This window comes from Anguilla rostrata, chromosome 2 (genome assembly GCF_018555375.3).
Source record: "Anguilla rostrata isolate EN2019 chromosome 2, ASM1855537v3, whole genome shotgun sequence".
NCBI lineage: Eukaryota > Metazoa > Chordata > Actinopteri > Anguilliformes > Anguillidae > Anguilla > Anguilla rostrata.
Window position 1 is genome coordinate 38,538,290 of NC_057934.1, and position 12,254 is coordinate 38,550,543.

At 43.5% G+C, this 12,254-nt stretch overlaps 1 protein-coding gene across 1 annotated transcript; it reads left to right on the forward strand.

The window, feature by feature from the left end:
• Positions 1–503: 503 nt before the first annotated feature.
• On the forward strand, positions 504–10,720 carry gfap (glial fibrillary acidic protein). Its single transcript, XM_064322013.1, has 9 exons — positions 504–1,006; positions 4,424–4,484; positions 4,618–4,713; positions 4,886–5,047; positions 5,633–5,758; positions 6,136–6,356; positions 6,988–7,031; positions 7,693–7,778; positions 8,892–10,720. Exons 1-9 carry the CDS (start codon positions 522–524, stop codon positions 8,931–8,933), a joined length of 1,323 nt encoding a protein of 440 aa, XP_064178083.1. The 5' UTR covers positions 504–521; the 3' UTR covers positions 8,934–10,720.
• The last annotated feature ends 1,534 nt before the right edge of the window (positions 10,721–12,254 follow it).

Below are 12,254 nucleotides of genomic sequence, written 5' to 3' on the forward strand. Positions count from 1 at the left end.
TGGACACTAAACTAGTGGTATTAATCTTTTGTGCCCCATTCACCTGTGTCTCTTGTACAGCATTACACCCTTATTCCATTATTACAAGCCTGACTCGATGTAAATGAATGTGCTTGTTCTAATTCTCATTAAAATACATACTTAAGTGTGCATCACAAGCTGTGAGCACTGTTTATCCATGAAATTTGTTGTTGTTGATGGCAGTTCTATTTTATTTTTAAATATTTGAATATTATTTGAATATTTTAATATTTATATTTCTGTAAGTGCATGTAAAGAGTTCTACCCTTGTTTTGTGTGTGTGTGTGCGTGTGTGTGTGTGTGTGTGCCTGCGTCTTATTCACATACAAGTGGGACAGAGCCAGGAGACATTTGGGACTGTGTGTACGAGCACGAACAATCCCTGGCACATAGAATCAGAGTTCCCCCCGCCCCCCTGCCCTCCCCATGGCTGGCCCAGACTCCAGGGTGGTCTCTCCCTATAAAAGCTCCTGGCGCCCCATCAGCCCTCGTTCCTTAGCATGGAGAGCCAGAGAGTGCTGTCGTCCTACAGGAAGCGTTTCGGGGTCCAGGGGACCAGCCCTGGGGGGCGCATCAGCATGTCCTCCAGCCGCTACACGTTCCACAGCACCCCCCGGGTCTCACGCCTCTCCGCGGGTGCCTTCGTGCTGGCCACCGGGGCCCCCGACAGGCTGGACTTCTCGGCCGACTCGCTGCTGAAGGCGCAGTACCGCGAGACGCGCACCAATGAGAAGGTGGAGATGATGGGGCTGAACGACCGCTTCGCCAGCTACATCGAGAAGGTGCGCTTCCTGGAGCAGCAGAACAAGGTGCTGGTGGCTGAGCTTAACCAGCTGAGGGGCAAGGAGCCCACCCGCCTGGGCGACATCTACCAGGAGGAGCTCCGCGAACTCCGCGGTCAGGTGGACGGGCTCAGCACAGGCAAGGCCCGTCTGGAGATCGAGAGGGACAACCTGGCTGCAGACCTGGCCCTGCTCAAGCAGAAGTAAGTGAGCGTATGCGTGTATGTGCAGCATAATGATAGGCCTTCCACATTGGAATGTAGTCTCTCAGTTTTATTCTTTTCAAAATTATTACAATTGAAGCCTCCTCTTCTTGTTTGTAACTGAAGCATGGGCAACATATACAAAGTTAGAGCTTTGACTAGCTGCAGCAGTTCTAGCTAGATTGATTTGAAGTTTAAGCAGTTGAACTGTTCATTTATAATGGTAATTAGAAGATGTGAATGGAGGATTTTCAGCAGCTGTGCTGTTGACATTGTGAAGGAGGGCCCCTGAGAATATTGTGGCGCAGTTCCTCTGTATGCATGCTGTGCATTGGCCATTCATGTCACACACACACACACACACACACAGGGCATGGTGACAAAGGGCCAATGAGGAGGGGCCAGGCTGTCTCCAGGCTAGAAACCACCATAAATTAACAATAGCAACAACCAGCTTTAACTTATTGTTATAGCCCAAGATTTAAAAAAACAGGATTTCCCAGCAAGCAGTTTAATATTTGCATTTATTGATTTATCAGTTCTGGAGTAGAGTAGGTTTTTGTTTTCCTTTCAAGTAACATACCAGAAAATATGTTGAGTAAGTAGGGGTTTTGCTTATGAGGCCAGTATAAACCTTCAGTTTAGATTATCTAGTTGCTTGAGTCATCAAATAGGAGTGAGCTATGCTGCTGTTTCTCCAAAAAAACATTCTTTTTTATATACACCTTAATGAATAAAACAGATACACATGTGACTTAAATTGTTGTGACAGTAACATGCTGACCATGTATTTAATTGGAAAAACAGATTAGTTTAATGGGGGATGTGCTTTGACTGAATATTTGCATCTTCTTCTTGTTACCTTGAATTTACCGTTTGAATGAATACAAATGAATGCCTTGGAAGCCTATTGTTTGTTATTGGTTTCTACAAAATAATATTAACACAATTGTCATATGTGTATTTCTGATACAGGTGAAACATGTCTTTATTGACATAGGTATATGTACTTGTATACTAATATTATTCAATTCTCATGGTAGATATTTTGAGGAATGGGAAGATGCCAGGCTAATTACATTTTTGATGCATAATATTCTCGTTTTTTCCTTATTTCATAACGCATTATGAAAAAAGCTCAACTGAACTTCAAATGACCATGAAAATATAATTAATTTCAGACTGTCTTACAGTTGAATAGATATGTTCAAAAAGGTTTATGTTTGCAGTGATTTTACTGAACTCTTAAGAGCCAGAAGGCCATAATGGGGCCTGCAGTTGTAGGTGGCACTCTGGGGAGACAAGCAGTCTAAGCCAAGCTTTATGGAGTTTGACTTTAAAGCATGTTTTGATGACTCAAGGGACAGTCCATGTCAGGCTAAAATTCTCTGCTTCTAAGTGTCATATAATTTTACAAGGGGAGGGGAGCTTATGTAAAAACACAAAGAACACTCCATGTAAAGCCAGTGTGAGGCGTGTGAGGTGCATATGGCTGCCTTAACACAGAAGTCACAGCCACAGAGTTTTAGGATCTGGACTTGGCTATCTGCCATAAACTTTGACACTTTAAATGACCAAGTTGACACTTGACTGGGGTACCCACAGCAAGGTGTGCGGTATTGTATATACTCAATGGATATGAGGTGTAGATGATTGCTGTGTTGTATTAGTGTTGTGTGTGCCTTGTGGTCATGAGGGGGATTTTCATAACATTCATGTAGTATTGTAACACTACTATACTTATAAGGTGTAATAGCAGAAGATATTTTATCAATCCCAGCACTGAAAATTTGTGACACCTGGATCCTATCGACCTAACAAAGCATAGCATCCACCAAACACCAATAAAACCATGTTGTTTATGAATCATTTAATGCTTTAAGTATTACACAGTCATAGTAACAAAAGTAATTTTTTAGCCATAAAAAATCTTCAGAATTGTTACTGTGAAATATTCATATTGGGGAAATGAAAGTATAAGGAGAGGGGCCCAGAATTTGAGTTCAAATCAAAAGTTCACATTTCAGTAAGGAAATGCAAGCTATTTCAGTTTAGTTTTCATCCTTAGCAAAAACCCATTCGCACCTGTAGCTGTAATGTGACGTTATTCAAGCAGACAGATGGCGTGTGAATGATCCACTGCACAATGGAGGACTGGAATCTTTGTCCAGGCAGCTGTTGAGTTCACCATGGTTGTTCTGGGGTTGTTCTTGGTGTGGGGCAGTAATAATAGAGATCCTAGTGACACTGCACTTTGAATGGGCTGCTCTGCTTTCGAAGAGATAGAGGGAATTGAAGTATGCATGGTTTTAAGACATGCTTATCCAGAACCTGTGATTACACATCATAATCAAGGAATCTGTGCTTGATGCTTTGATGTCCGTTGCTCCCCCCCCCCACTGTTGTCTATATATATATATAAATGAACAGAGGGACAAAATATGGTATGATCAGACTACTCTGTGGCCTTATGTCAGGCTCCTGCAAAGAATCTGATCCCTGCAGGTGGGCTTCTGGGTATAAAAAAGATGCTAGTCAATAAGGTCTGTCAGCCAGGACAGCTTTACAACTTTATAGCTTTACAATCCTGAAAACGCTGTTTTTGTGCCCTGAGGCAAACAAAGAGCTCATTCAACCGATCTAAGTCCAGCTTCTGTTTGCCTCCCTGTATCAACCCTCTCATGTCTAAATGACCATCTGGAAGTGGCCGAGAAACTATAACACAACCTTTACAGCCAGCTGCCTTCACCATTGTGTCCTCCTTGTTGAAAATCAGAGACTGCTGCATTTTATTAGTCAAAGGTGGGATGTCAGAAAGCACTAGTTTATTATGACACAAAATATAACATCATCAAAATATAACATCATCATAATAAACTATGATATAAATGTTCATGTACTACAGTTCTATGAACACTTATCTTTGCATTGGAAAAACATCTTCACTTGTATAGTCATTTGCATACCAGAGGTAATGAGTGGCCAACACTCACATGTCGCATCGAATCTCTTGTACATGGCCCTTCACCTTCCTCTGATCCATGTCCAGCTCACTTGTGACTCATGGGTATATGCCTGAGGCTTTTTTCTCTTCTCTTCTCTCTTCAGAGTGACAGAGTGCTTATTGGCTTGATGTAGTCAGGGGGAAGCCTTGGGAGGAAACATCAGAAAGGAAACAAGCAGCAAAGAACTGGTTATGGTCTAGAACTGTATGCATGTGCATGTGCACGTGCATGTGCATGTGCATGTGCACAGGCAAAGGAAAAATTGGTAGTTTTTAGTGCTTATGAGGAGCTGGATGATTTCATTTTCAGAGCCCCCAAGAGAAGGATGCATCTTGGAAATGTGGCCAGACCAGAAAATAACCTGTCATCTGTGTTTCTTTCACACCACTCTGGTCTCGTCTCTCATCCTCAGACTTCAGGATGAGATCAACCTGCGCCTGGATGCTGAAAACAACCTCAACAGCTTTCGACAGGTGAGTCATACTTAAAGAGCTCCTTACCTTGCTGACAGGAAATAAACACCTGTGTGTGCATGCATAAGATGCTTAACACTACCTTCCTTCCTCATAACCTTGTATCTCTTTCTCTCTCTCTCTGTTTCTGTAGGATGTAGATGAGGCAGCGATGAATCGTGTCCAGTTGGAGAGGAAGATTGACAGCCTTCAGGACGAGATCAACTTCCTGAAGAAGATCCATGACGAGGTGAGTCATGTCTCTATGGAAACCTCCCTGCCTCCCTAATTGGCCTTTCCATCTACAGCACTGAGCCTGAGGCAGGTAGAGTGCATGGCATGGAAACATGATTCTGCTCATGTGTAAAGACATGTGCTGCAACAGGATGTGCAGTCAGGCCCCATTGTTTTGCGCATGACAGGAGCTGCGTGAGCTCCAGGAGCAGCTCATGGCCCAGCAGGTGCATGTGGACATGGACGTGTCCAAACCCGACCTGACGGCGGCCCTTAAAGATATCCGGGTCCAGTACGAGGCCGTGGCTGTCTCTAATATGCACGAGACAGAGGAACTGTACCGATCTAAGGTTAGACACTCCAATACCAACATCACCCCTGTACGCACATAGCAGCTCACACATATACACATACATTTATACCATGAACACTTACACACAGACACATACATACTGTACATACATGCATATGTCCATTCATACAGAGATACATACCACATGCACTTACACATAGATACATATCACACACACACAAAACACATACACATAAATTGACACATCGCATACACTCTCTCACATGCACGTGCACACACAGACACAAACACACACATATACCTAATACATACATTTATGCACGCAGACATACTGTATTTACACACACAACAAATGCACAAACTGAATTCTCATCTTATCCCAGTTCCTCAGTTGTCCCATACTGGTTGCCCAACCTCCTGTTCCCTCTCCCATGGTCCATCTTCCTCTGTTTGGCCTCACACATTACCCTTCCTCCAAACTGGCTAGATATTATACACAAGGCCCTTTACAAAACTAGGGCATATCAGTCACCCATGTTTCTCATTGTTATAATTTACATTCTGTACTTTGGGACGCAGAAGAGAAGATAACAGCACTGCCTTAATAAATGATCCTGTCCAGTTTGCAGATTTAACTGATGCGGCCAATCGTAATGGAGAAGCTCTGAGACTGGCAAAGCAGGAAGCGAATGAGTATCGCAGGCAGGTCCAAGTCCTGACCTGTGATCTGGAAGCCCTCCGTGGAACTGTAAGTCTGTCCTAACATCAGTTATTGAATGACCATGTCAGAACATGTTTCTAATTTAATAAGAAATTTTCCAAAACAATAGAGACTTGAGAATTAAGGCATCTTTACACTAGGAAGAAAATACATTGGGAATCTATATTCAGCAAGAAGCATATCCCACACCTGTTTTGACACTGAATGCAAGGGCTTGTCAGTGTGTTGAATGTTAATTGAATTCACAGAACACCACAGTTAACTGGTGTCAACAACTGAGATCGAATGAAGGACAGGGAGAGTGACAAAAAAAATCTGCACATCTGTCACTGAGCAAAGCTGAGCTTCCCTTTCTGTCTGCCCCTATGCCCCCATCTCTCCATCTCTTTTGATACTCTGGGCAGAATGAGTCCCTGGAGCGGCAGCTGCGCGAGATGGAGGACCGCTTCGCTATGGAGACAGCCGGCTACCATGACAACGTGGGACGTCTGGAGGAGGAGAGCCAGGCCCTGAAGGAGGAGATGGCGCGCCACCTGCAGGAATACCAGGACCTTCTGAACGTCAAGCTCGCCCTGGACGTGGAGATCGCCACCTACCGCAAGCTGCTGGAGGGAGAGGAGAGCCGGTGAGGAGAGGGAGGACATGTGGGGAGGAATGATAAAGCAATGGAGGCGGTAAAGGGGGGGGGGGGGGGTTGGGGGTGGGGGGGTGGGGAGTGGGGGGTCAGAATGCCACGCACTGGACACAGGAAGTTGCACAAGGAGCTCAGTCCAGAAGTAAATGGGAGGTAGGAGGTGAAAGATCGGACAGATGGCAGACAGACAGACAAGAAGAGAGGAGGCAGGGATGATAGATGGGAAGCGAGATGAGGAGAATGAAAGAAAGCCAAGACAGAAAGAAAGTGATGGTGAGAAATGAGGATAGTATGATAGCGAAGAGAGCACTGAGGTTAGAGAGCAGAAGGGGCAAGTAGGTTTTAGACAATGGAAAACAGAATAAAACAAGACAGGATAACATATAGAAAAAGAACATTAGGCTATTAGCTTACACAGTGGGAACTAGATACGAACTGTGCAGCCATCGGCACTCCATGGCTGTAGCATATTGCGGGAGATGTAGAGGTGACATATGCTTTGCATGCGGAGAAAGAGCTGGGTGAAGTGGGGAGCAGATGGTCTTACTTCATTGTTATTCAAGGGGGAGAGGGACTGAGTATGGAATGCTGTTTAAATGACTGAGCTCCATTTCTTTCTCAGCATCACTGTCCCAGTACAGAGCTTCTCCAATCTCCAGATCAGAGGTGAGACATATATGGCCACATCCATCCTGCTATATAACTACTCCACCAGGGGGCATCAGAATACAAATGAGTATCTTTACTTTTCAAACTACTTCTTTGCACCGTTCTGTGAACTCAGTAACAACCACGACAGAGACAACCGGTTGCTTCAGTACTCTAGCATGTACACTTTAAAAAATGCATATCTACAAACATTAACATTAAGATACATTCATTTAGATGTCATTTACATACAGATATCAAAAGAAATTTAACAATCATTAAAAAATTTTTGGAGGCACCTTTGTGCAGTAGGTAGTAAAACACGTGGAAAAACTGGTATTGAACCTTTTCCCCTATATAACAGCTTTTTTCCGCAAAGTAAACAGCTCTTTTGTTACTGTCATGTCAAATAATGCTTGCCACTGTAAAATAAAAAGTTCTGAAACATTTTTTTAAAATACACATTTTTTACCTACCCATGTCTGGCACAGTGTCCTACACATATGGCATTCAGGTTCCTTGAAGATGTAATTTCAGGTTCTCAGTGGATTATTTGATTTGATCACTTGCTCAAACAGCACACCTCCACATGCTCAGCTGACATTCTCCATGCACGGGAAATCAGGTATCACACTCACATGGGGCTACACCAAAGCCTGATAATCCCTTTCTGTCACAGAATCCAGTATGGACACCAAGCTGTCCCCTGAAGCCCTGGTCAAGAGGAGCATTCTGGTGCGAACTGTAGAGACCAGAGATGGGGAGGTACGTCAACTGGGCCACTTTCTTGAAATCCTTAGACCCCCGTCCATGATGGTCACCTGCATAGCAATCCCTCCATACATGTTTCAAAATAACATCAGTGACCCTCTGTCAAACACAATATTGGACAAACCTAATATTTCTTTCAAACCCACTGTGTGTACAGACAAACAGACAGACACACACACACACATTGTAAATTTGTTACAGGTATCTTTGATTTAAACTCTTCTTCATGCACTAATCTGCAGTAGGGTCTTTACTGATATTAAGTACATGCATGCCATATCGTAGGATGTTGATGACTAGCCTTTTTCTCTTGATTGATTTTTGATACAATATTGTGCAAGTATATTTTTCCATACTAACTAAAAATCTATGCTAATCTGAAACTCATTTTTCAGTAAGGACCCAAAATGTCCACATTGTTCCACCAGAGGTCGCCATAAGCCTACACAGTCGTTAGATTGAGTTTGCCGGCGGCAACTGCATGCACCAGACATGGAGAAAGGAGGCAGTTTGTCATCCAGTTGTATAACAAAACTAAACCCTGTTGGAAATTTGACTATACATGTCCTGGGTATTAGCAGTTCTCAGAACTGAGATCTTCCAGCCCTCTCTTATGCGGTTTGGCTCATATGATTTTACAATCTGGTGGAAATGTGTGATTGGCACATTTATAAATTATTTGTTTAAAACAATTTCTTTGCAATGGTCAGTGATACATTGATTTCATATGGCAGATATGCTGATGCTGAAATTGTGCATCTGACAGTTACATAATCCAGTGCTCGTGTTTGAGTATTCTCACTGACTCGTTTATTCCATATTAGCTTGAATAAAAGTACAATATGAGGTAAATAATGAAAGCTGTAGAGCTTGGGATATGCATGTTGACAAGGTGTTTGTGCTCTCTCATTCCCCAATAAATTCTATGCATGCACAGGCACAAGAACATACATGCACACACATAAATATTCAACATACATGAATACATGCACGGATACAGGCATGCACGCACATACGTACACACACACATGCACACGCACACACACACACACACCTTCCTCATAATCCATCTTATTTATACACCGGCCATGTTTGCTTGTGTTTCAGATCATTAAGGAGTCCATGGCGGAGAGGAAGGACATGCCCTGATTCCTGGAGCACGGCGCGTGCCGCAGCTAACCCTCAGACGCTTCCCCGTAACACCAGACTGCTGTGACCTTCGCTGACCCGCTCCATCCCACCAATCATTCTGTCCGCTGATCTTCCTCCTCACCTGGGACCTTGATGATATCTCCACATCACGCACCCCTAACCTTCATCAAATTAGCCCCCATTTGGCACAGACACAGATGTGCACACACAGTTACGGGCACACACAAAAACCGAATTTTCCGGAATACCCCACAGCACAGCATTAATGGGGGAGGTTTATGTGAGGGCAGTGAGACTCAATTCCTGGGGGCAGCATGGCGAGGCAAGAAGGGCTTCGTGTTGAGCTGCCCCACTTCAGCAGGTGGCGAGTCGGATGGTGGCGATGGATGGTTCAGCCCATGCTGGGGATAGGATGTAATAGGATTTTTTTACTTAATAAGCAGTGAGACAGGAACGGTGCCCAAACAAACCTCCGGCACCGACGGAGACTGGCATTAAACTTTGTAACCTGCACGTGTTTGTCAGTAGGTTGAAGTAGGGCTCAGGTAGGTGTTACTCCCTCACAGTTCACTTCCTATCTATTCTACCACTTTGTAGGATGAAAGGTGTAATTGAGTTTTGCTTGGTCCCAGGTCTTCACCCATTCCACCGGAAAAATCCCCTTCTCCAAAAACCCAGCTGTCACCCCTCAATCTTCTCCATCATTGCATCCCCTTCTTCCTCTTTCAGGCAGGTCAGGTCATTCTGTTTCTCTGTTCTCTGTCTCTGTGTGTCTTTTTCGTCTCTGAGAAAAACTCACTTGGGAGAGGGCGGAGTGATTTGTCTTGTGGAGAGCAGTAAACCCATGCTATTAACATCTATACAGTGGCAGCTCAGGAGCCTGGCGTAGGAGGATGGGAATTATGGAGCTGTGCTGACTAACAGAACTTTAAATGTAAGGGTGATGCCCCTGATGCCGACACCCCCTTTCCAGGCTTCCTAGCCTCTGGGTGAGTGCACAGTAGGTCCTTAAAAAGACTGTCCTCACACTGACGCAAACATTTTGAAGGCATCAGAGATAGGGGAATTCCTAGTAACAGGGCTCACGAGAGAGAAATTTTCCAAGGAAGTGAATGGTCGGGACAGTCCTGACGAGGGACGGCCTGGTTCCTTTGCAGGCGTGGTGTGTGCTGAACATGGGTGTTTATGTTCACAGGGATTACAGTCCAAGCACCAGTCCAGCCCTGAGCTAATGACTGAGCTCACTCAGGCCCATTAGTGCTGAGAGTGCCGAGGTAGCATGCTGTTCCATCACACAGGAGTGCAGTACGTCATCCTGCAGCAGGGTGCTCAGTGGAGGTTGATCTTGGTTTGGCAGGCGCTATGAACCTCCACCTCCGGTGCACCTCACGGAAAGTCAGAAAAAGATAAATAAGGGCTGAGCCACATATAGTTTCTCTTCACTGATTATACGTAGGATGTTTTTCTGCCTGAAGTTAGCTTTGTACTTTTTTTAAAGCTAATCACACCTTCTGAGATGACTGTTTCTCTTTCTCTTATTTCCTCGACCTCAACCGTTCTGGCGTCACATCCCCTTCTGCAATTCACTCAGTCACAGCAATCTGACCCAGTGCCTTTACCCAACTCTAGGTTATTTTAGACTTCTGCACCTTCTAGCAAAGTCCAACAGAATCCAACTAATGTGTTTTAAAAACAGTAACAAACAGACCATTATACCATTCTTATTCTTAGGTGTGACAGCATTATAACCAATTAAACACAATAAAGCAACATGATGCAATTGATCTCTATATTGTACAAAATTCCTTGAATTTTTTTGTCTTTACCCAAATAGAATTGGTTTCATCGTCCCTCTTTCTAGTATTCACTGCAAGCAGAGCAAAGTACACTCCTGTACGTGCACAGCATACACCATGTGACATACACCATACATACAAACATAAAAATGTGTTATCTTTGAAAACACAACTATAATAAGAGTATTTCACAAAGTGGGATTCATGACTTAGTCGCATAACTTTTGCCAGTACCATGGAACAACTCTGGTTCAGTGCTATTCAAATGATAGGTACAGGGATAAATAAGTAGTTAGTCCTGAGGATATACTGTAGCTACATTTATATTTATAATTGTCTTGCTAACAACATGTATATTTATATTGAATGTTGTCTTGTACCTGTGTACAGTTTTTTACAGTAGATAAACCTTACCTGCTGACAGCCTTTTTGAACTGTAAGCAACAAGGTCAGTCTGTTCACTTCAATAGCTTCTGTCACTGTCAGCTGATTACAGCCTTTCAAAACCTGATAGACACCTGGTACTGGGTAAAATTAATATGAACATTATCAGATCTCACATATATTCCTTATATTCATTCCTCCACAGTGATTTACAGTGCCCCAATGTAAGAGTCAAAACATGGAGGGTTGTTAAACTTGCTGTGGCAACCATACACCTTCAAAGCTTACTACAATCATTTAATGGCCTATTTTGTAGAAAAACAAACATCGTTTTATAGATACTTATGTCAATTTTCAGGAGTTTTCATGGGCAAGGCAAACCATCCTTGCATGTATGGGTGCTTGTTTTGTTCTATTTAAAGGTAATCAATAATTCATAATATATTTAGGAAGTGTCCAGACCAGGCATGAAAGTTGGCTAGTATCACAACACCTGGCTGCACCCATTGTGGGTCACGGAAATCAAGGATAACAACACAAGCGCTCAGTGAATAATTAAAATGTTATTATGATTGCCCTTGCTGAAAATGACACGCACTGAGACCCACATGACAGAACTCATCAGATCTCTGCCTTCTGTGTCTCAGATGACAAGTACACCCTAACCCCCGGAAAACAAAATAAGCCCACACTTCCAATGTTTTAACTGAAACTAGACATAACAATTTGTCAAAGACAAAACAAGGATCCATTTATGTTCTACCCTTCAGCTACTTCTTTCTTAGACAATAGATGTTTAGTTTACTGGCTGCCAGTATATGAGCAGATAGGAGCGTTCATGAGGATATTTTCAGGTAGGAGAACTTTGTATTAATGAGGCTTTAGAGAAGATAAAAACTGACAGGTGGCCTTGGACATAGACCTATGTCCTCGCTCTCTCATTGGTGACTGCGGTGTCCTGTATGTACACCTAAGTGCTGTCATAAAAGGAACAGCAGCCACATTGACGCTTGAGATCTGGGCTGTAGCCATGGGCCCCATGTAGTCATGGCTACCAGTACAAGGCCATAATGCCTTGCAAGGATTTAACGATAGTGGGAGAAAATTACGAGTTTTAACATATACGTACGTCAACAGA